Here is a 25,900-nt window from a genome sequence, read left to right on the forward strand (position 1 = left end):
ATGTTTTATTTTTATGAAATATTGAATCATTTGAACAGTTACTAAGATGAAACAATAGTTAAGAGGAGAAGTGTCTCTTTGCTGGAACTGATAACAACTCAGAGACATTTGACATGTAGTTTATTATAGAACGATGAATTGTAAAAGAGTCATATTCTTTCAGGTAAAACGTGATCAAATAACTACATTAAGTGCTGTAAGAGGTACAATATTTCAGTGTAAAATGTAGTGGAGTGTTAGTATAAAGTTGCATAAAGCAGACACACTTAGAATTGTACTTAAGGAGATGTACTCATTACATTCCACTGATTTTACTAAAAGACACTGGCATGCCTGAATACACTGAAATGTCTTGTTGCATAGTGAAGATATACATATATGTATATGTATAAGTCATTTATAGCCTACATCTAATCAGTATGCATGTCTGTCACCACAGTGCTGTGCGCTGTCTCATCACATGTTGAACGTCAGCAAAGACGTTGGTTTATGACTGGCAGAACATGACTGAAGCACAAAGTTACTGCATAAGAAAATGTCTTTATTTATAATGTTGCATCCCAAAAATGTGTTGTTGTCTCCCTGTAATGTGTTAGAATATCTTCAAATGGGTTGTATAGAAAGGAATTACATGTATTATTCTTATACTGTCACCTCATTAGGGATGCAAACTTTAAGCAATTTTCCTAAAATTATTTTTGTGACTTTCTGATATAACTATAAAAACTAAAATCTAGCTAAATATCTAATGATTCCAGCTTCTCAAATATGAAGATTTGATGCTTTACTTCGTCATTTATTATCATATCATATCATATCAACTTGATCTATGTAGGATTTAGACTGCTGGTTGATTGAAGCAAGACATCTGAATTTATCTGCATGGGTATCACATGATGCTGATAATTATAACAGGCATTTTCTCTATTTTCTGACATTTTAAACATAACATACTTAAAGATAAAGGAAGATACTGTTAGAAAAAAGAGATAAGGTGAGATAAAATATACTAAGATTTGACGCAATACCACTCCAGTGAAAAATACGTCTTTAAAAAGATGAAGTTAAATTTTGTGTTTAATCATTAAAATCCATTTCAATGAGAAAAATGTCTTTCTTAATTGAGAATAATATTGCATCCATTGGTACCTTGTGCATGTATTGATGAAAATGTATCATCTGACTGAAACCTTATGCAATTAATTGAACTATTTTTATTTACTTGTTTATTTGTTGTTTGTCCGATTATTCTGTTTTATGTTTTGTTGTGTTTGTTTGTTTTGCTTTGTTGTTGTTTTTTATGTTATAAAATCTTCAAAAAATGCAAATAAAAAAAAAATTGCATCCAAAGGATTGTGTTGTTGCTTCCCTGTAATATCTTCAAATGAATAGAAAAGAAATGTATTATTCTTATACTGTCACCTAATTAAAATGATTTATGTGACCATTTTATGTTACTGTAACATCTTCCAAGCAAAAATGCTAAATATCCAGTGGTTCCAGATTCTCAAATATAGAGATTCAATGCTTTTCTTTGTCATATATGGCCATAAACCTAATATCATTGAGATTTAGTCTGCTGGTAGATTAAAACAAGACATCTGAATTTATCTGCTTGGGTTGTTGAAATAATAACAGGCATTTTTCACAATTATCTGACATTTCATACATAAAATAATTCAAAGTAAGAAGGTAAATTACTGTAAGACAAAATATAATTTGTTAAAACAGGCTAAGCTTTGACTAGAGGTCACTCCAGTGAAAATACACATTTAAAAAAGATTAACTTAAATCTAGTTTGAAATCATTAAAATCCATTTTCATGAGAAAATGTCTTTCCTTATAGTGTTGTATCCCCAAAATCTGATGTATTATTTTTATGCTGTCATCTTATTAGGGATGCAAACTTTAAGCAATTTTCCTAAAATGATTTAGGTGACCTTTATAATGTTACTGTAATCTTGTCCAAGCAAAAATGCCAAATATCCAGTGGTTTCAGCTCCTCAAATATGAAGATGTGATGCTTTTCTTTGTCATATATGGTCATAAACGTATTATTATTATTTGCTTGAGTTGCTGAAATTACAACAGGCATTTTTCACAATTATCTGACATTTTACCCATAAAATGATTTAGGACAAGAAGGTAAGTTACTAAGATAATAGGTTAGCTAGAATAGATTTGACTAGAGGTGAAAAATACACCTTTAGAAAAAGACTTATTTAAATGTTGTGTGGAATCATTAATATCAGTTTTGATGAGAAAATGTCTGTTTGTAATGTCCTTGTAATGTTGCATCACAAAAATGTGTTGTTGTTTCCCTGCACTGTGTCTGAATACCTTTAAATTAGTCACACACAAAATGGTTATATGAATTATTCTTCTGCTGTCACTTCATTTATGAAGGATGCAAACTTAAAGCAATTTTTCTAAAAATATTTATATGACTTTTTAAATTTTACAGTCAAACAAAAATGCTGAATATGTGCTGGTTCCAGCTCCTTGAATATAAATACCTGATGCTTTACCTTGTCATACATGTTGATAAACTTATTAATTAGCCAGCATCAGTCCTGACCCGGAAGTGTGCGCTGTGAAGCGGGCGGTGCCGTTTTTCTACATCCGGTGTGTTCGAACCTTTCACGAGCAGCGAAGAATGGATAGAGCCGCTAACGACACTCCGCTGTTAGCGTGAAACATCAGTCACAAACAAGTCACACTGAAAACCTTTCTATCAAGCTCCGGGTTACTCGTGTACATCTTGTCGTGGCAGACACACACGCCGTGTCCTGATCGTGTGGATTTATCACAGCGAAGGTGAGCCTGTTGTGTTTGTGTGCGATGAGCTAGCAAAGCATTATTTGATAGTAAGCTTTTTGGTTGTTAGCTAATATTTTCGTTGCTAACTGGGCTAATTTCCTTGTTGCGCTCGGTCCAGCTGTCACCTAGCCATCAGTAGGTGTTAGCTAAGGCGTTAACATCAAGCACTGAGCCTGGTTGTTGTATTTGGTGCCTCTTAACCAAGCAAATATTACGATGAATATGGAAATGTGTGCGTGGTTATTTTTGGGAGAGTATATTTTAAACCAAAGCAGCCACTGTGGCTTAGCAGTGTTTAGCTATCGTTAGCTTTGTGGCTGGTTAGTCAGGTTTTCTGTTGGCAAGCCTGAAAGCTAACTCTGCTAACGGTGAGTTAATCGATGTGACCATCAGTGATGTTAAACTGCCAAAGGCTCGCTTTGTTCGCGAAACGTTGGCGTCCAACTGCCAACTCGCTTCCTTGTTTTGATTCAGCTGGAGGGCCCGCTTTCACAAAGGATTGATCATCTTTATATTAGCCTCAGCTGCCTGTACAAAACACTTCCTCACACACACAGTGTTATCACTACCTCTCAGTGCAAGGTAGCGGATGTAAAGACAGGATGGCACAGAATATAAAATGTATTTAATAACCAAGGCCCTTCCTCAGCCTGGTCACCGTGGGCACAGTTATATTGAATCTAACTGGTGCAGGTTATGTTGATTTTAGCAGGTGCAGATGTCAAGTTAAATTGTACCTCCTAATGTGCACATTGTCTTTGCTAGTAGCCAACTAAATGTACTTTTTCATTGCTCAACTGCATAGATTGCTTATTACTGAATCATCCTGTTACCCTTTCTCTAGTATAATAACTGGTTGGGGTCATTTTTCACTAAACAACACAGTGATTTTAAGAGAGCAATGCAAACCACTTCTTATTGAGATATATGTTACCAGCTGGACTTCTGCCCAAACTACGGCTATGTGGATCCACAATATATTGTCGTTGGCATCCTTTAATAGAGTTCCCGTGAAGGCTGGTGTAAAATATTGTCTGTGTTGCATTTACTCAAAACGTCACTATGAAGTGGAGCCTGACTATGTGCAACAAACTCACTGTGTGCAGGCCTCAAACTGGGAAAATCCCCAGTTGTTTTCATTGCAGATCTTGCAGGTAATTATTTACCTGAGAAACGTGGTCAGTGGCTCATCCTTCAGCATACGTGCAGTTAATTACTACACGATGTGGACTTCCTCATTAAATGTTAAGTAAACAATACGTTGACTTGACAAAATGAGTATATATCTGCTTATCATGCAATATGTGCAAGATTTGCAGATCACACTCGAGATGGAAAAATGAGATCATTATCATAGATGTGGGTGCAGAGTCATGAATGTATACATGTGTGAAGGGAAACTATATCCCTACCTATTATTTTATGTATCTGTTTATTGGTATCTGGCATTTTGGATCTAGAAAAAGTGCTTTACAAATAAAAATAACTATTATTATAGCAGATAATCTAAATTCCCACCAGTTATAGTTCATAAGAGCTGGCGGTAAGGAGAGAGAGGCAGCTGTTAGCTGGCACTGCCACAGTAGGAGTCCGCACTATTGGCAGGCCCCCCTCTCAGGCTGATCTTTCCACTGAAGGTTAATCACTCCACTCAGAGCCTTTATGTTTCTGTAAAAATGAAAAGATGTCAACAGATTAGTCATTTTTAATAGATGCTAATCAGCTCCAAGTGCCACTGTTTCTTGAGATATTTTGGCAAATGTGTGGACTGTAATCAAGGCTTTTTGAAGTCTAATATATATTTTCAATGCCACCTTGGCGTGTTGCTGAAAGAACATATACCAGTGAATGACTCTGGATTTAAAAACTAGCTATTAACCAATTATGCAGACTTTTCTGAAGTCTTAAAATGTTTAGTTTTTGATTAACGGCATTATCAGAGAGAAACCTTTTGCCACTTTTTGTCAGTCAGCCTTGTTGCTTTGGCTCTGTGCCAGTGACTAGACCGTAAACACTTGTGTTGATGTGTGTGTTTTGATACTTTCTCCACATTTCACTGGGTATTATAACAGCATTGTGAAAATAATACTGCCATAATACGGTGTTTATATATTATATATTTCTACTAACACCAAATTCCTGCATCATCAGTTCCAGTGAGACTAGAATATAGAAACAGTCTGGTGCATGCTTCCAGCTGAAACAATATTAGTGTATAGGTGATGTGACACAAATGTTAGATCTGTAAGCTGTAGTCACAACAACTCAGAATTGAGAGCATTGTCCGTAATATGACACATTTCTTGGTCATGCAGAATGAGCTTAAGTCAAAGGTGTGAACAGAATGACATCAGTCAAGTTATGACTGTAATTTTTCAGGAAGCAAATGAGCGTCAATCTAATGTTTTAATTATAAGAATATAAAATTTTATCTACTTTTTGCATTTAATGTTAAATAGGGAAATTAATCAGTGCACATAATGATGGTACTACTCCTTGAGCACTCATACAGGCCAAGCCAGAGTCAAATGAAACGCCTTTATGCAAATGAGCACTATATCAAACATCAGGCTGCGCTATCATAAATCTATACCGCCATCAAACACTCAGCCACATTTACTTATCTACTCTACTCCAGCACAAACCCAGCTACAGTTTCCACTTTGAAACTATGACATTCAAAATACACAACTGAACGCTGCCTCAGCATTTCTCCAACGTTGCATCGGCCTAAATTTTGCACTTTCCCTCACCTGGAGAAGCAGGGATGGGGAATCAAGTGTCAGATCTCACTGAAGGCTGTTTCTGTCCAATCTCAAAACCCCTTGGCTATCGGTCTGATGACGATAAGGGCACAACAGCCAATATTTTGGGACAGGCCAAGGCTTGCTCTTCGTGCACAGGTCATTTAAAAAAAAAAAATCAACTAAAAAAAGCTAATGTCAAGCTGAGATTGCATTTCTACCAGTGCGTTCTTCCTCTTTTGCTCCCCACACTGACTGTTTACTAGCCACTCAAACGTGATTGGTCAATACTGGTGGGACTACAAACAGACCACTAATGTACACCAGAACGCCTCTGATACCAAAATCTTGTTCCACTGCCTTTGGATTCAGCATACATGGGCAGATATCTGTTAATAGAGATTAGTTTATGTCTGATTCCGAGTACTCATGCAGCTCTGACAATATCACTTCCTTTTATTAGTGACTGCATGTTGTCTACATCAAGGCATTTTAATATGAGAACCTGACCTTAAGAGGACAGTGTTTTTTCAATGTATGAACACATTTTACCAAACTGGAAGAAGGCAAAATGCTTTATTTTACAGAACAAATTTTAAGCAGGCCTGGAAGTAATCAGTATATACTTATATATTTGTTTGCAGTGCATGATATTTTTGATTGCTGACAGAATAACAAATCAGAAAGAAAGGGGTTAATGAGATAAATCTGCAGTGGGATAAATCCCTTCGTGTCTCCTCCTTCTGAGAAACCAAATTGCTCTTATAGGATGCCAAAAGGTGTGTATCCTCAAACATATCCTCATTTATCAGGAGACATGGCGCCTCCGCAGGGATAAAGGCCGGGGATTCCCCACATCACATCAAAACTGAATAAGCCATTTGTGGAAACCACAGACCGTTTTTTTAGCAGTCCAGCGGATTGCTTGAATTTGTTATCCGCTTTATTAATTAGGTGGTCTACTGATGTGAATTTACACAGGATGCAGAACTCCTTTGTAATATATTAAATTGCAGTTTTTTGCAGTTGCGCTATATTTATTTTGTAAATCCCTTAAACACACATGAGGTGAACAAAATTACAGGGGCACCTTATTATACTATAATATTGCCATTGAGTATCTGCTTAAATTGCTGCAGAGTTGCACCGTTTCATCTTAAATTCAACATTTATAATGGCATTACATTTTGCTGCTGGAGATGTTACATTGTCCGTCTCCCCTTCCCCCACGTAAGCTAAATGAAACAAGATTTTTTTTGTGACTCTTGTAATCTAAAGATGAAAACAGGGGTTGCAAAACCTTTATGATTTGCTTTAGTCAAGTTTTTTTCAATAGATTAATATATATTTAACAATGAGCACGTCACAACACATTAAATGTAGCCGATGTATCAACAACCAAAGAAAATGATACACACTAGGTAAATAATACTTAGGGGATTGTTTACAGCACATAGTGTGATACGCCTTTGTAATTAAAGGTTGCAGATGTTTTGCTGGAACCCTTCATGAAGCGTAGTTTTGCTGCCTTGTTTGAATTGAGTCCTTGCACCAGTTTAATGTTCATTTTCCCATCCTAATCCTCCAGTTAGGCATGTCTGAACATGTCTGAAATACAATGTGGCTGTGGAGTTGCATTGCAGATGCATAAAACAGGCAAAGAAACTGTACATACAGAATCAGTTTTGGGATATTGTTATAATGTGATAATCCCATACTCTGAATTTAGCATGAAAACACCTTTGAAATAAAACTTGCTTATAATTTGCTCCAAACAAACTGGTCTTAAACTCAAGAACTTGTGTGTTGCATTATCATCTTAAACAATGCACTCAAAATAAAACAAAATAAACAAAATAAATGTGGAAATGAACAGAATTTTGAAACATTTGATCGGCTTTAACTAACACCCAGAAGCACATGAGTGGACATGACAAACGACCAGCAGTGTGACAGCTCAGTGTCTCCTGACCAGTTATCAATCATGCCTCTCTTCCTGAAAACAAATGCCCACACTTCATTATAGTCACATGTTACAGTCTGGTTGAATCACCAGTGTTGCCTTATTTTTGTAGTAACAACTTTGAATAAACTGAGAGTTCAAAGCTGTGTTCAGCTGTATCACAAGGTCAGGTATAATTCAGTATTTTAGCAGTGATATGCAATGTGGCGTTGCAGTCTGGGCTCTTTGGTAACAACAGCGTCTGGGGAATAATCAGTGAGTGTGTGTTTATTCTTCTGCATCCACCACGGAGTTTGTGTGTGTGTGTGAAGATGGTCTTTGATCAGGAGATACAGCTAGCCGAGCTAATCTAAACACTGGTGCGCACCGGATCAGAGTGGCCTACAAATGATTATTTGCACAATGGAAACTGTTACACAGCTCACTATTTGTCGTTGCCGCAAACCTGTTTTATAGCCGTGTTGTTCTGTTCCTGGTTTTATGTAATAGCAACAGTGCACAGTTGCCCTTGAGAGCAAACTAGCTGTCTTTGATGCTGAGATCTGTGCAGGCACTGCAGGCAATACTGAGCATGAGTCATCCGGAAGCCCACACACAAATACTTTTCAGCAGCAGCCTTTTCCATGCTCAGGAATTACAGCATTGTCATGAAAACATTAGTAGCTGTTGTTTTTATTGAAAGGATAAAAAGTCGTTTTAAATGGGAAATGGTTCTTTTTAAATGTATTTTTTTGGGTGAAGTAATGAGTGGTGATCTTCTGATTTACAGTCAACATTTTGTCTGCAGCTTGCTTCAGTGCACTAACTTGCTGAAGATGAATAACAGAATAGGAAGTCCCCATTCCCAAAGAGGCCTGGAGCTGATAAACATCATATGCTTTATTTCTTAATGACTGCTGAATCATACACCGAACTGCCTTATGTTTTACAGTCACATAATTTAATATCCGCATTGCCTGTGGTAGAACGGGGGTAGGTTGATCCCAAAATTATTTTTCTGAGCACTTGATGAAATCCGACCAGTGTCCATCAAGTTAAGCTACGGTGTCCTTGCGAGCAGACATAGCTTTATATAATTGTTTACATAATATTCCCCGCTGACATTGTCTGCCAGGCTATAGCTGTGGGTGGTGGAGAGTCTTAGATGCCTTCATGATCACAGACTATGACTTCAGGTTTGTGTTGAACGCTCAAAGTGTTTACTGGTGTTTTCTGTGACCACTGTGACTTGATGACTATTGCTTTAGCTCAGCAGCGCTGTTACAGTAAGCCAGCCCTGTCCTCGTTTAGCACCGTCTGCTTGTAAACAGTGAGTGTTCACATGATTCATGACCTTCAAAAATGAGCTAAACTCGCAATGTTACGGTGGAGTTAAATTTAGAAAATAGTTGTAGCGGCTGGAATGGCATTGAAACGCTGTAGAGATTATTGATGACTGTTTTTGTGGTCCTCTTTATTCATCGTGGCAGCCTTTTGTAGGAGTTAAGAAGAGCAAATGGAGCTTTTTCTCAATTATTAAAATTAAATGTCTAGCCGATGTAGCCGTCCCACCATGCCTCACTGTCTGAGCAGTCAGTGCATGACTTGCCCCCTGATTGAACTCTGCTGAGATGTGCAGATTTTTTCCCAGAGTTTGCTGCACTTGTTTTCCCATGTAATATTAAGTGTAGTGAAAATTTTAATGACAAAATGTCGTACGCCTGCCAGTGCCCTCAACCAAGGCAGTGGATCATTATTGAACGTTTCAAGCCTTATTCAGTTCCACTTTGTGTTTTATTTTACTTTATTGTGTTGTGTGTTTTCACTTCTTGAAGCAAAGAGGCACGTTGTTCAAGACTTAGAATAGCCAAAATGTCCTCAGTGTGAAACTACTTAAAATTGACATTTGCAGTGGCAGGGTTTTCAATGTGCTGGCTTGTGGAATTGTAATTTAAATGTTATTTTGAGTGTCAGCATTTTGTGGTTTGTGTTTTTATACTTGGAAGAGCTCTTATGATATTTGTACGTTTCAGCTTTCTGCATAAGAAAAAGATCAGCCTGCATCTTGTATTTTGGTTCTTAAGCCCAATTTTTTGTAGGATGTTGTCACAACTTCTTAGGCTGCATCCTCACCACTACAATTTCGTTTTTAAAGGTATAACTATTGCTGTGTTTACACCTAGTGTTCACAGTACTCCACCGTTTTGGATCCCTTAAAGCAGAGACTTTTGAAGACACTGCTGATCCAGTTTTAGTTTGAAAACTCCAAGGTTGCGTTTTAGTCTAGATGGAAATAAACAGAGACTTTTGAAAATGACAACCATGTTCGCTTCCTGATTGGGTCTTATCAGCCACAGTGTGTCAAGCCAAAACATTACAGCTAGGTCAACATACCTTTTGTGATTTTATCCTTCTTGTGTGGGTACTTCTTTCCCAGTGCCATGGTTTCCTTTGGAGATGGATAATGCTCCCGTCCAGGGCTGCTCTCGTATGTCGCTATTTGCTTTGTAACGACTCCCAGTGTGTTTGATGTCACTTTGACCACCTTATACTCATGTGTTACTCTGAGTAGCATTTCCTCCTTGTCGTCGGTCCAAGCAAAGAAATCTCTGGTCTTACTTTTCGCCATCTTCATAGTATTTTCTGTCACTAAGCAACCAACTATCATATCTACTTTTTCACACCTTCCAGAAATTGCACTGGGGTATACGGTATATGACGGTATTAGTGTCCCCCACCCTACCCCTGCAACTGCAGAGTTTACTAGGGTTCACGAGCCAAGCTCTCAGCTTTTTGTCGTATAAATCAACATTATAAAAATTCACAAAATGAGATGAAAGTTGAAATTCTTAGACTTATTTTCCTTATTAAAGAGATAGATACAACCATACACCTTCTAAGTTCAAATTTCTTTCTTTTACCAAACTTAGACAAATGTTATGAAATTGCCCCATTAAGTCATTATAAAACACACTTAGAAACACAATAAAACTCAGCAAAACCATCTCGGTTAGTCTTATAAGTCATCTAGTTAGTTAGTTCACTGCTCCAACAATCACCTCTGCTGGTTTGGTCAAAATAAACCCTGAATCCATCGAATTAGATGTGAAAACATGCTGTTCCTGGCCAGCTGTGTACAGTCCTGTAACTTTATCCTCACCCCCCCACCACTTGAAATGGCGGTGTCAGTCTGCTCAGCTGCCTTTTTCACCAGTAGAAACCTCAGACATTCTGGCAGTGCAGAATGTGCACTACATACAGTGAGTTTACGGAGTGCTAGAATTTTGATGGTCTTACAAATCTATCATTGTAGATTAATCCTGAAATGCTGCTAAAACACTGTGAACTGAGATTTTGTTTTAAAATGAACATGTAGTAGTGTGGATATGGCCTCAGCCTACATGTTCCATGCACTGCTCTCTGTGGAAACTTAATGTCTTTTGTCTTTGTCATGTGTTTTTTACAGGTCTACCACCTCCTTCCTGTGACAAATGTTGAGGCCAGAGATCAGCCTGTTCAACAACTGTTAGAGGTGACAGGGCGAGGACGGGGAGGAGTGCCGGTTTGCTGTGCCAGGTTGTGTCTCATGAGAGTGACTGTGCCATCCAGGCACTGCCAGTGACTAGGGCTGTGGCTGTGGTGGGCCCGGCCCAGGAGGCCTCTTCGTACATCACTCCAGGCTCCTGCTGACCTGTGCTGCTCACACCATGGATCAACAGAGAGATAAATATGGCGAGCGGCCCGCCAGGAGCACTAAAGTTTCCCAGGGAAGCCGCAGCGGACACTCGTCCCGACCATCTGGCTCCTCCAGCTCATCTGGGGTCCTCATGGTGGGGCCGAACTTTCGAGTGGGCAAGAAGATCGGCTGTGGAAACTTTGGTGAATTAAAACTCGGTAGGTTAAGTCTAAACCTTGTTTTTAATGGAACAGCTGACAGAGTCAAAGTTTAGTTTATAGCAGTTGGTTCTGTGTGTAAATACACTCAGTTGCAGTTTATTAGGTACAAGTAAGCAAAACTAAACTGTCTGAGAGGTGTTATTTAGGCTTGTCTCGATAATTACGTTATTGTTTTACTGTTCGATGTATGAAAATGAGCTCGATCATTTTGCTGACCTTGATATTGCCTGTTGGTTTATACGTGTTTGTTTACATAAGAACGTCACCAATATTTGAGCCAACATGATGCCAGAATAAACAGAAGGGTTTTCCCGTCTATTACTTGGCTGCAGCAATCATCCCTTTGTTTTTTCGCTCTTTCCTCCTCCGCCCTACTCACGTGAGTCTGAGGAAAAATAAAACAACACTTAAAAGACGACACCACGTAGCTTACCAGTAGCCTGCAGCTGCACTTTTGGACTGGAAGATGCAGTCCTGATAGTTGTCAGCTTGCCAATCCCGACCAAAGAGCCCAGAAGTCCATCGTTTGTGGTTTTACCCCTCAGCAACTTCATCCTCCACTTAAGTGACAACCCCCAGGGCTGAAAAATGAAGCCAAGATGAAGGTGCCAAAGAACATTCAAAGAACTGCAGTTCTTTGAGTGGCCACTTGAGGCTGATTCCAGGAGCCAGTCAATTCCCATAGAGCCCCATGTTAAAATTCCTAGTGTTACAGCAGAAATAAACATGTTTAAAGCCTGGTACAAAAACAGTTTTGGTCTCTATAGCTAATTACCCTTTTCATGACCACTCTACGGGGCATGAATTTTCATATAACTAACCCCTTTATATTTTATTGAGGCTTAAAGTTGTGCAAAATTAAGGGAGGGCCACTTTGAGTGACAGGCTGACTGCCGATAGTATCCTTGGCTTTTCAGTCCGCACCCCTCGCTACTCCACAGCCCCACCCTCTTGTCCAAATATGGTCACTTCTGGCTCCAAAAATTTAAGATAGCAACAGCCGAAATGCAGAATTCGAGGCTTCAAAATGGCAGTCCACAAACCAGTGGGTGACATCACGGTAGCTACGTGCATTATTTTTTATAGTTTGCGCCTCCACAGCGTAAATCCACCAGGAGACTGCTCCCCGGGAGCCAACCGCAGCACGTCTGCTGGATTATGGTGTTAACTGCACTGTTGTGGAGCTTCGCTAAGCTCATGTGTTAGGCATCACTTCTTGTTGTTGTTGGATAAATTTTGTATTAAGTCTCAAACTAAGTCATTTTGGGCTAATCCTGTAAAGGTGCCATAATTTGATAGACTTTATTGTATGTATCTTATGGTCATTTTGAAGGCTGTCGTTTGTGGTACGGTTGAATTATATTGCATTACGCTGAGGTATTTCTAATATTTTGTCCACCCCATATATATGAATAAAACATCTCTTCGTATGATGCAATACAACTTTACAGCAGCCTTCAAAATGACCTTGAACTAAACCAAAACCTCTCAAAACGGTTAAATAAAAACTGAACATTATAACTGAATGAAGGTACTTCACTGCAGGACTGTTACATTAGACTGCATTATCTTTGGTTAGGTAACTGAGCGTATAATCAGAGGCAAGCTGGGAAAAAAGGAAACACGATTGAATCATTTTCTGTTGCAAAGTTTCCAGGAAATTTGAATGAAAAAAATCTTCAGACAATCAGACACAGTCCCTTACAGAGTTGCTCGTTCCCTGGTGAACCTTTTTTGAAGTCGCAAGTGGTGTACTTTATTTTTAAAAGCCATCTTTCCTGTCTTGTTTCAGGAAAAAATCTCTACACCAACGAGTATGTAGCTATTAAACTGGTAAGTGCACTCTTTCTTTCTCTGCTTGATATCCTCATCTTTGTAAATATAAGAATCTATTTCAAACCGGTATATGCAGTTGCATAGATACATAATGAATCACTGTATTTTAGTGATGCATCTAAAAGGTTACGAAAATTATATGATGTCAGTGCTGCGTTCAGACAGGGAAGCTGTTATTAAGCTTCGATTAGACACAAATTGCATGTCTGTCAAAATTGCATTTACACTTGATTTCCAGAAATATGACTCGGAGGTTGTGCTCGGGCGGCACAGTGGGGTGGTTGTTGTGCTGGACTGTTCTGGTCTTAGAGAGAGATGTGAATGAGGTATAGATGCTTGGCAAAGTGCGTCTTTCCAGTGGCTGCTGGACTGGAAATCCTGACTCCTGACTCATGCTTTTATTATTGCTCACGAGAGAGTAGTAAATACAGTAGCTATGATAGTATTAAGGTTACCGAACCAAATCGTTCTCAGCTGCTCACACTGCTGTATGGTGATGTGACACTGATACAACTGAGAAATGATTCAGTAAAATGAGTTTTGAGTCTTAAAACATCAGTGAACTCGGAAGAAATTATAGACTTTGGGGACACCATTAGGCACCTTGTATCTTTAGTGCATACGCAGGTCACTTTTATCAGGAAATAATTTTCCAGGTGACTTCATATTGTGCCTTTCACTCGATTATTAAACAGTTTTTAGTATTTTAATTTTATGTTAACCACCCTTAATGGTAAGAATGTAAGAAAATGTTTATACACTTGACTAAAGTAATATTATTTTTTGTGATAATGAATTGATTCTCAAACATTATCGGTTTTTACTTTGTTTCCCTAAAGAATCCTGCAAGCGCTTTAATTATTTTGCTGATACAGGCAAATGTTCATTTTTTCTCTCAGATTGCACAAAAAGCAGTGTTATGATGTTGGATGTTTTAGGGACTGTAATAAATATAAATACATATTGCACTGTTCTGATTGCATAAAAAAGTAAACTTATTTTTTTGCATATGGTGGAGTGTTCTTTATACTGTGACATTTTTCCTAAATTAGATTTAAATTTCAACCCGTGTATCATGATCGCAACCTTACGAAACGTGATGTTTTGGTCAAGGGTAACTTTGGGGAAACTTTTGCAAATTCTTAAGTTTGAGTTCAGAAGAAGCTTGGACAGAACCTGAAAAGTGGAGACTGATGTTAAGGTTTTCGGATGACTCAGACAATGGAGGAGTCAGCCGTCTGCTCTAACAGAGTTTTCGGAGGAGGGCAAAGATGACGGACATGTTTTTAATCCCAGGTGGCAGGGCATAATTTGCATGTTTGAGCTTTTGGTAGAAGAAAGAGTTCCTGGTGACTTTTGTGCAAAACTGACACTGACGTTGTTTATGCTGCTCGGTCCAGTTAGTTTGGTAGACCCATTAGTGTTACATGGTGGGAGGGTTGTCCTGGTTCATCTCAGTGTCTGTAAATCAAATTTCATTTGATAGCATGTTTGTATTTGCCCTCAAGTGCAAGATGAGTCATCATCAACAAACATGTTGACCCTTCAGGAGAAAAACGTCAAGTTCTTGAAGGTATACTATGCAGGATTTTATGAAAACAACGCAAAGACTCATACAAAAGTAATACCTCAAAATCATCCTTTAAGAGGTCAAAATCTGGCTCTTGAGCAGTGACTTGCGGCGTCAGACACTGACGAAAAATGCCGTCCTTTAACGTTGGCATGATATGCGTCTGGTTGCTGTTTTAATTTATCAGCGTTTGGCGGCGTCAAGGGGAAACGCGGGGGGACAAGAACGGAAGTTAAGGCCACGAAAGTCCCGAGTAGGGAAGTGCGGGAGGGGTGGTGGGTGTGTCAAACAAACACTGACTTTCACCCGGGAGAGCAGCGTTAGTGTCCTATAAGATTCTAAAGCCAAACCCTGTTGTTTTTCTTAAACCTAACCATTTGTTTTTCTTGGGGACCTTGACCTTGCACGTTGTACCTGGACGTGGAAGGTCCATGACCAATCGTCGATATGTGATGAGGTCGGAGTGAGAATATGCTGTCTCCAGAGACTAGGGGTATAAATCAGAGGTTTCATCACAATATGATATATCGATTCTTCGGACAGAGATATGATATTTGCTGATATCACAATGTCTGCCACGATACAGTTTTTACCGGAACCAAATTAAGGGCCTGTGCTTGATATCAGTATATATATATATCTCCACTTTGTCTTTTTCTTGAATGCTTGCCATTATCTGGCAAACTGTTTGAACGTTTAGGAAGGAGGTGAGCTTTGACGGAAATGGTGACACAGACGTGCCATGGGCATTTCAAAATAAAGGTGTATTTAGAAAATGACAATAAATTAATGATTTCACTTTGTATTGATGATATTTGATTGTTAATAATTGAGTCAATATGTATTGATCCAGATCAGTGTATTGTCACACCCCAAGCAGAGACTCTGCCCTCTGCCTGTACTTTCTTATTTTGTCCATATTTACTCTAGTCTGGATATTCTTGGTCACACCACATATGTGAGGTCAGGACTTTACCGTAAATATCACACATCCAGGAAGCTACAAAGATCGCGGACGCAGCGCTGTGAAAATGTAAATATAGCAAGGCAAATTGCAGAGCAGACAAAACTCGTTCCAAAAAGAAGGCAAATCTGGGGTTAGCTTTCACTGTCATTGGTGATACTGTTCATGAACAGTAACCGAAAATTCCTGCATTGTATACCTTTAAAGAACTGATTTAACATATCAGTAAAATTCTGTTTTAGGTGTTTGTTCTTATTCTGTTTTACTCCAGTTTTGTGGTTCTTGTCATTAACTGTCATTAACTGAGTACTGGTTTGGTTGTCTCCGCTGTGCAGGAACCAGTGAAGTCGAGGGCACCACAGTTGCATTTAGAGTACCGGTTCTACAAAACACTGGGAACTACAGGTAAGGTCACACACGTGTCTGCAACTCCTCGTGGTGTTTTTGTTTGACTGCATGACATTGATTTGACTGTTTTGGAAGATCAGATCAGAAGATTGCATCATTTCCACAACAAGCGATAACTCCACTCAGATTACATATTGATATTAAGCTGGGTCAGCAACTCATTTTAATCTCCAGGACTTTGTGTATATAAGTGCGCGAATGACTACATGCCTAACAGAGAGCGTGTTGAACAGTGACCTTGCTCGACAATAGACCTACCGGGGGTGCAATTCAATATGAAAGGTGTTGACATAAAGCTTCTTATACACCCACAGAACAGATGCAGCAGCTTATGGTTTTTTTCTGATCTTCAGAAGAGACTTCCTTGTTGTTATCTGGGCAGAGTATGCAGGAAGTGTTGCACACTATATTTGAGGATGTAACTTGTGTTTAGTGCTGTGTGTCTGCAATGTTACTGGTTTCCTGTCAGCAATAGACTGAACACACATGTGCCCAATGTCCAGGTCTGACTGAGCTAATAATAACTGAAACATCTTGTGTGTTATTCAGCTTTTCACACTGGATCAATGTGAGTCTGTCTGGTTGTAGTCTGGGTGTGAACATGTTTCCCTGTACAGTGAACTAAGTGGCTTTTTAAGCAAAGACTTTTTAAGTAAAGGGAGACTTGGTGGCAATGGAAAGAAGCTGTAATCGCAACACTGACATATAATCACGTTATTAAGTTGACATGACGAACTTGTTAGCATGGCAGTTACAGAGCAACATTGTCACTTGAGAGTCGTGTCTCTGGACACCTGGTGAATGTGCGTCCAATAGTCACCCTTTTTTAAGCTCTCTCCACCAGCTCTTGAGGGATTTATCCAGCACTAAACGCTCCACGATGTTCACCAGCTAGTTGACGATAATGAAGAGAGAGGGGAAAAAAACGATTAAGTTTTGGGCTGGAAAACAAACACAAAGTGTTGAAAATGTTGAAACTGCTTCACAGGGGAGCTGCAGAGTTGGGTGATGATTCTCTGTAGTTCTGTTACTACGAGTGACCCCTTTCACATTACACAGTCATTAGATCCATCTCATTATAGGAAATATTGATTATAGTCGCATTAAGGAATTGTGAGGTTTTACTCTTCAGTGTGACACAGGCTCATACATCGTCATGGTGCAGCGTGTAGCAGAGGAATTCACTTATTTGATTAGCCTTCTGTTATCTTGATAAAACATCTGTGAACACTGGAGCAAAGCTTCTGTCACTGTGTGAGCCGAGATCATGTGGTCAAAGATCAGCACTGAGATACTTCACCAGATGGGTTTTAATTGTTTCATATATTTATTTGCATGACATAGAAAGTGCAGATATCAGCCAAATATCACTGATGATCATTTGATTTTTTTTGTGCAGTGCAAGTGTGCATTTAATACTCCGTAACCCTTTTCACACTGCACTTAGCCCCAAGCTAACAGAGCTGTTCAGACCAAAGATTTGCGACAAGATAAAACTGTTTCAGAACATTGCAGAGAAAAGTTGCAGCGGTGTGAACTGGCTGTTGGAGCTCAATTCAAGCTGGCTGATGGTGTCACCTGCATCTCCACTGGTCAAATTGCTGGTGAACGTAAAGCTTGTCATCTGTTTCTACAGCCAAACGGCTTGTAGTGAAGTCCGCAGGTCAAGTCAAAATGGCCGCAGGCATGCTGCAGCAGATGCTCTGTCCCCGATGAGCCCTCTGTTTCCATCCTCGCTTGTGCCAGTGGCGATTGATGGGTCGCTGCTGCTGCTCGCTGTATGTGTAACCCCCCTCACACACACATTGTCATTGACTAACTAATTAGCACTGCTTACTTATGTTATTGTGGCATATTTATTATGAACACAGTCCATCTGATGCTCGTTTTGTTGCTGTTTCATCACTCCTACAAATGCAGCTGTAGCCAGCATCTCACTATCACTATCCTCATTCATATTTTAAGAAGCTACAAATTATATTCAGCCACAAAATAAGCCTGAAAAGCTGGTCAGAACAGAAGTATAGACAGTTGTTGCATAGAGATGATACGCCATCTCATATAGTTGCATTGGTGTGAACCGACAGGTTTTTACAATGTTGCAGAACGCCGCAAGAAGTTGCATGTTTCAACTCAGCTCGTCGTGAATCTTTGGTCTGAACTGAACTTTAGACTGGGGCAAAGAAAGCTTTCACACTGGCAAAATCCCGGCACATTCCAAAGTGGGCTAAGCCAGACTGTAGCGTAGTGCTTATTGGCCCTGCTCCAGAGCCAGGTTAGCCTTGAGTTTATGCAGTTATCCCCTGAAAATCAACTAAACATGGGGCAAAAAGTTGTTGGCGTCAAACGGAGCTAATGGAATTTGCATCATGTTTTTGTTGTCCAATCACGTGATTGCTTTGTCACGTCATCAGTACGCTCATGCTTTAACTATTGTAACTACTACTAACTAAAACCGGAGATACCTAGCAAGCTAGCTAACTTAAAATTAGGAGATTAGGCCCATTAGACAAATCACCTCTCTTTGCCACTGCTGGAAAAGATAAAACAATAGACATCTTCTTTTCAGTCTTTCCTCTGCTGCTCTCTTTTTTGATGTGTCAGCACTGCTCTCACATAAAGCCTGGCTAAAGGCGGCGTATTAACGTTGCTTCTTGCTGTTGAACAATAGTGGCGTCACTCCAGAGTGTAAACATTAGTCATATGACTTACAAACTGATTTAACCCGGGGCTCGTGAAAGTGCAGTGTGAAATGTATAGCTCGGGGCTTAGGTTAACCGTGGGTTAACTTAGTGTGGTTGTGAAAAGAGGCTAAGAATATGCAGTGTGAAATTCCCTCTTTGTAAATCTGGTGTTGTCTGCAATCAGTCCAAAAACCCAAATGATTCCAGCTGCCTATATGTCTATAATGTTGGTTTTCCAGATACCTTACCTGACAGTATATCCTGCAAACCAGAACATGTTTATTTTTGTTCCAGTCCTTATTTTACCTTTGTTTACACATAACGGCTGCTGGCAACAGCTTCTGCCTTACACTGTCTGGTTCATGGTGTTGAATAGTCATGTCAACACTAACTCTGTTTGTCTTTTTCCAGATCCTCTTATTCTTTTTTTCCACAACCGTGCCCTTTACACTTTATTACTCTGTGTTCAGAATGAAGTACAATACAATAATAGTTGCTTCTCGACTTCTCTTCCCTTAAGTCTGCTCCCCTGAGGATTTATCAGTTTGTCATAAAAGATTAGTCAAGGTCTGCTGACGCATCTCTGTTGCAGCAACCACTGACAAGAATCTTGTGAGGATTAAATGACTACAACGGAGAAATAAATTAAGGGCAACCTTTTTTAGTCTTGGTACGAGAGGAAATGGGTGGGAGCGCTAAAAACAATGGAACAATAGAAAAATCTTTTTTAGTAGTTGTTCTTTGCTCTTCTAGTAAAATGGTTAAAATTAAATTGTATATATCAGTTACACGAATACACCTAAACTGGAGCGAGTGATTGATAAGAGATGAGTTTGATCATGCTGCTTGTGAATTTATCCATTAAGGTTTTCCTTATAAATTGGCTTAATCAGTGCTACAGTTTAAGGATGGCCTTGGTTACGGTTTGGCATGGAAAATAAGAGTCATGTCTTTGTGATGTATGGTCCTTGATGTGCTTTTTGGAGCTCTACATGCATATATGATAACCAGACTGGGAACATAATGGCTATTGTTTTGCAAAGGCAAGGGCTGGAAAGGCCAACTGTGCGGAAACTCATTAAATATTTAGAGAGCGGGTCTGCCTCTCTTAGTACTAACCTGCCTCTGTCCTCTCCTCCAGATGGGATAACGTGACCTCATTTCTTCTTGGCTGTGTGCTGTGCCACATTCCTCTCAGCCAATGTGGTTGTCACAGTGTCTGTGCGACAGGGTCTTTATGAATTAATGTGGTTTGACTCAGATGCTCAATCAGGTGTTGTATCTGGTGCATAACCAACTGTCACTGGATATAAATGAGGATGATTCAATTAGGCATTAAGCATCTCCTTCCAGAGATTACGTGCGAATATTTATCAGCGCAGTCAATAACGATTTCACCGCTGCTCTGGTTTTACAAGACGGCAGACTGTGAGGAGTTATTGTGCCGAGGACAAGATGGTTGTGAAGATCAAGAGGGTTTGTTCAAGGGTGGGTGGACACTATTGAGCTGTTAAAGGCATTGGCAGTCAGACCTCATCATGAAACACTACACCAGCACTGTGACTAGTGCAGTCCCAAGGAGTAAACATTTCCCACAGTGACACAGCTCACCAGATTTTACAAACATGTAAAGGAAAGGCCGGAGGTCTTATCCTGGATGTCTGTTCCCACTGATGTGAACACATGGATCTTTGTTAAGAACAGAACTCCTCTCAGTGCGTGATTTTGCTTTAAGTGAAAAAATAAGGGTATGGTGAGAAACTAGAGAGCAGTGTCTAGTTGATTTTTTTAATGTTACAGCTCTATAGTCCTGCAGATGTTCAGGAAGAGATTTCCAAAATGTATAACTACTGAATCAGTAGAGATGTGATTACACTATCATCAATCAATCAATCAATCAATCAATCAATCAATCAATCAATCAATCAATCAATCAATCAATTTTATTTATAAAGCCCAATATCACAAATCACAATTTGCCTCACAGGGCTTTACAGCATACGACATCCCTCTGTCCTTATGACATGACATGATCATGTTACATTAATTTTTGTATTTCAATTAAGAAGTTCTTTAAGTGAGAAAATAATCTCTACCGTAATCACAGGATTGACATTATCGTTTCAGGTGCTACATAACAACTTAACTTACTTCTGTCATTTTGGCTGCAGTCACATCATTATGACACATCATAATTACATCATATACTATACGTCTATTTTATACCATGGTAACACTATATAGCACAATACAGTAATTGTTCCATAAATTCAATTGATTATTTTCTTTTATTTGGAACAAAAGTTAAAAACGAAACAGTAAAGCTTTCAGGTTCCAAGAACAATCATTTTAAGTGTTACAGGTTTTGGCATTTACAACTTCACTCTCCTCAACATCGTCTGCCCAAATTATGTTGCCTTGCGAGGCAGCTGAATTCACAAGATCACGTGAGAATCAAGAGATAATGCGAGAATCCAGCCCTGATTGGCTCATTAGCCTACCCCGAATATCTCCCCTGGCAGAAACGGTTAGGACAGAATAATGTCAGTCAAATCAGATTTGGGTGGGCTTCAGTGGGATATTCAGTGCAACACAAGCCTCTCCTCCTCCGGGGCAGCTACCTCCATGTCTGCAGCAGCCAATAGCAGAGAAAAAGCAAGGAACGCTCAATCTGCAGCTTATTCTGAGGACCAAAACATACTACTACATGCTACTGGTGGACACGTTTCTGCCGTTGCATGGTATGAGCTGTCATATTGCCCAACTCTAGTCATACAGTTACCTAAGAGATGCTTATGTTTATGCATCACATAAAGTTAGAGTTATGCTGTTAGTTGAAAGAATTCTGAAACATGCACCTTCACTTTGAAATGTAATAATTTACCACACCATGAAGCCAGTGTTTCAGAAGCGCTGAGGAAATGAATTTATTCTGCAAGTCTTAAATATTCAGAAATCCCATTGAACATTAAAAATCAAAGACAAAGCAGAATTTGCCCGTAGCTGTCTTCCACCATAGAATGAAAGAGAACATCACAGTTGAGTAACAGTCTAAATACAAATGATTTCTTTTCACTTTTGTTTTCAAGTGGAATAACCTCACAGCTTCTTGCATACACAGCCAGCAAATATGTCTGTCAGAAACCTAATCGTGTAGGCATTGTGTGATCAGAAGTGGATCAACACAGTGTAAGAAACTTGATATGAAGTAGAAGCCGGCTGTATTCCACAAGACGCATTAAGTGTAGAGCCGCTGCAGAACCAACATAGGTTGCTTGTCTCCACTTCCATTACACAATCTTTGCACAGACCTGTCATAACTCCAGACTGCGAAAATCCATCCATCCACTGATCTCTAAACTGCTTAGTCTGTAGCAGAGGGCCTGAGCTGATCTCAGTGTGAATGGTGGGCTCCACCCTGGACAGGTGACTGTTCTATATCTGGGCTGACACGCATATATACGTATGTAGTAAGAGAAACGCATTCAGACTCACACCCACAGTTTAATTTAGAGTCACGAATTCACCTAACCTGCATTTCTTTGGACTGTGGGAGGAAACCCACACAGGCACAAGGAGAACATGCAAACTCCACACAGACAGGCATCGCTCAGTGATCCCAACATCATCTCTGTGATGTTTTCCTCCGTTATTTAAAAAACACATTAAATTTGCCAACATGTACAAAGTAATCGCCGTTTCTGTAGCATTTTTGTCGAGTGTAGCGTAGGTGGTGTTTTATCTTATAATACCAAATTAGAACATAAGATACATCTACAAATTGTTAGTACAAAGGAATCAAATATGATTGGTGAAAGCAGACTTTGAGTTAATTTCTTTAACTCTCTGTCACAGTGACGGATGCTTTAATTAATAACAGAACAATTGCTACCAGATGGTCAAAACAGGACTTCCACGTTCAGGACTGGTTTCATCACAGTAGAAAGAGAAAAATCTGCTCTTTGACAGCTGGTTGAAAAATTGCACACATAGAAAGTCGTGTGCAGGGAGGTCCGGGGGAATGCCTTGCAGTCGGGCTTAGAACCAGTCATATTCATTTATCGCACATTCATCTTGCTCCACTTTTTGTTGCAAAGGACTGCAGCCAGCACCTCTATTAGATTACAGTAATGCATAGGGAAATGTATTCTTTAATCCTTTTACACAGGCCAGGCTGTTTTACTCAGTAGCTGACTGAACTGATACGTTTGTGAAAGTCTGCATTAAACCCTTATAGTTATGAATTTTATGCTGATGTTTTCTGATCACAGATTTGCTGCTCTGAGTAGTGACATAAGTTTATGTAATATGTCTTGATCCAATATCTGTAATTTAACCACTTTATACAGCTGCATAGTATATATACGTGGCATTTAAAAAGAATGTAAAGCAAAATCTACATTCAGATACCCGTGGGAAGTGTTAGTCTATGGAAGCTTTCAGACCTAGAGTTGTCTTGCTTTGGTCCGAATCAGGGACTGATTTTGTTAACAAGTTGCATAATTGCCTAGAGTTGGTTCATATTCTCACGGCAGCATTTACAAGTGGACCAGATTAAATGTCTTGTGTGAGAAAGCTGCTCTTGGTTGATAAGAATTTCCATGTGGGAAAAATCCAGGAAGTAAAGCAAACGTTGAAGAAGAGTACACTTGCAAGATAAATGTGACACTTTCTAATGTCACAATGGAGGGACAACTACGCAGGTTGATTTTAGCGCTGCTCATCGTGGACTATATTGCTGTCATTGTTCATTTTAGTCAAACCAGACAGTTTGAAAACGAGGTTTTGATGCATTGGATGTGCTGAATGTGCATATTAAGGCAGTACAGGAGGAGGTGCACATTAATAATCCTCCAGGACTGTAACATGCTCATGTTTAACTCAAACAATGTGTTATGTGACTGCAGTTGGTTCAGATCCAGGTCGGAACACGTTCTCACCACAAACTAACTGCATCAGAGTTCATTTGTAACCAGACCGAGACCACCTCTTCAAGAAGGTCTCGGTCTGGTTGTTTTGGTGCACACCCGAGTGCGATTGCTGTGTTCACACCTGCCCAAACAGACCACACCTAGGGGGCAAACGAATTTGAGCTCAATTGAGCCAAACCAAACAGGGCAGGTGTGAAAGCACCCTAAAAGGCAGGTTTTCAAAGACATCACCCCCACCCTGTACAAATTGTTTTAACTTATTAGGGGTTATCAGAAAATAACAAAGATGTAGGACTTGTTATGGCACCCCAGCAACATTTTTCAGAAACTTGACATGCATTCGAAAAATTACCCTGTTTTATCTGTGTTGTTCTCAGACTTGCGGCAAACTGTGCACTGCGTTGTTGGAGTTTAGCCCACATCCTCTAATGCCTCCCGACTAAACTCTAGGATAATTAAAATGCTCGCTTGATCTTCGGCTTATAAACTTTGTCTTTACCCGCTGGCGTTGTCTCCCAGGTGTCTGATCGGTACGGCACATGTGCAACACTTAAGCTACTTTCATCATTAGCCCTGGAAAACCACTGTGTTAAAGTCTTTTTCAGAAGTTGCCTGATATGGCAAGTGAGTTACTAGATTTACTAACCTGATGTGGAATCGGGCAATCCTATTGTTTAGCCCTGATGGTAAAAATACTGCTCTGATAGAGACAAAACAACCTTTTTTTCAACCTAATGCTGTTCTGCTCATTCACTCACTGATGAATACTGTCTGTGTGGATATTTTGTTGAAGCTGCTGTCTTTGTTTGTCTAGACCACATGCCGTTCACTTGCCTGCAACACTGTAGAAATGTCTTAAAGACCAAGTCAGAGCTACACCCAGGCATTGCTCTCATTATTTTAAAGAAAATTAGATGAGAGAAGTCAAAAGTGGTACCTACAAAAGTAGTAGCTTCCATCAAAGTTTGAGTCTTCCTGTACAATTAGAGTATACTTTGCAGCACAGGACACACAGATTCGATCTCCTCTGAGGACCGTTTTGCTGTAGATAATGACTGTTCTGAGATCCCCGGGCTCCCTTTGCTAGTAAAAAGCTTGACCAACCTTGTTTTCAATTGAACGACCGTTTATCCACTTATTTACAGCACATCTCCAATCTGACACATTTTTAGGCCTCCCACAGGCACCCGGGGTTTCAAGGCACTCATTCCTATGGTACAATTAGCAACCCACAGAACTGTATAATGGTGTCCAGAAACACAAGATGGAGCACAGCATGACTCCTACATGCCCATATGCTAGCTGACAGCATTTTATGCCACCTTTCATGCTGCAGTGTATTTCCCATTACCCAGCTGGCGAGTCAGACGTCTCCAGCAGCATGTTCAGGATAAATATGTTAAGGCACTACATCAGGATTACTATTTAGCTCTCTGATTATTAGTCTTCTACAAATTACTTGAGCAGAATAATAAGTTTATGATGGCAATTTGGTTCCTTCACGGAAATGTATTTAGCAACTAATTTCTTACATCTGTCTCCCTTCGGCATGGCACACAAAACATGAATGAAATAAGCACACAGCCAATATACCGAGCTGGCAGAACAACATACTTACCTGTGTGTGTAGAAGAAAAACAGAATCTAATTAAGGCTACTACATAGACACAGTTAAATATATTAAGGTAAGAACCAAAATGTACCATGTGTGGTTTAGGGAGAGTACTGCTAGGGATTATAAATGTAGTCTTAAGGTGGCTCTGATCAATGTTTTTATGTTAACAACGGATCAAATGCTCAGGTGTAATGTGAAAGCTGTTGCTCATAGTGACACAGATATTTCTCTCAAACCTGCAGTTCTCTTCGGCTTAATAACATCTTAAACGTAAGCTTATTGTTTGTACAGCTGGCAACTTGACTCTTTTGGTTCAGTCTTACTCTCAGTCTACTTATGTGCCCAGCATCAAATAACAGGCAGATGTTACACAGATGTTAGTCAACTACCTGGTGAATATTTAGCAGCCAAAGAGGTGACAAGCTACAAGTTAGAGGGAATAGTGATAAAGTGGTAAAACTTGGCATTGATCCACAATAGTGATAAAGT

The 25,900-nt window shown here is 39.5% G+C and overlaps 1 protein-coding gene across 4 annotated transcripts in view; it reads left to right on the forward strand.

Moving 5' to 3' along the window:
- Nucleotides 1-2,643: 2,643 nt before the first annotated feature.
- Nucleotides 2,644-25,900, forward strand: part of csnk1g1 (casein kinase 1, gamma 1) — a 52,566-nt gene continuing 29,309 nt past the window's right edge. For all 4 annotated transcript variants that reach the window (XM_050039643.1, XM_050039752.1, XM_050039587.1 and 1 more), the window contains exons 1-4: nt 2,644-2,817; nt 10,973-11,400; nt 13,196-13,236; nt 16,109-16,178. In XM_050039643.1, coding sequence (XP_049895600.1) covers nt 11,214-11,400; nt 13,196-13,236; nt 16,109-16,178 — 298 coding nt within the window. In that variant the 5' untranslated portion in view covers nt 2,644-2,817; nt 10,973-11,213. The remainder of the gene's footprint in view (nt 2,818-10,972; nt 11,401-13,195; nt 13,237-16,108; nt 16,179-25,900) is intronic.

The sequence above is a fragment of the Epinephelus moara genome, chromosome 1 (assembly GCF_006386435.1).
Source record: "Epinephelus moara isolate mb chromosome 1, YSFRI_EMoa_1.0, whole genome shotgun sequence".
NCBI classification, from domain to species: domain Eukaryota; kingdom Metazoa; phylum Chordata; class Actinopteri; order Perciformes; family Serranidae; genus Epinephelus; species Epinephelus moara.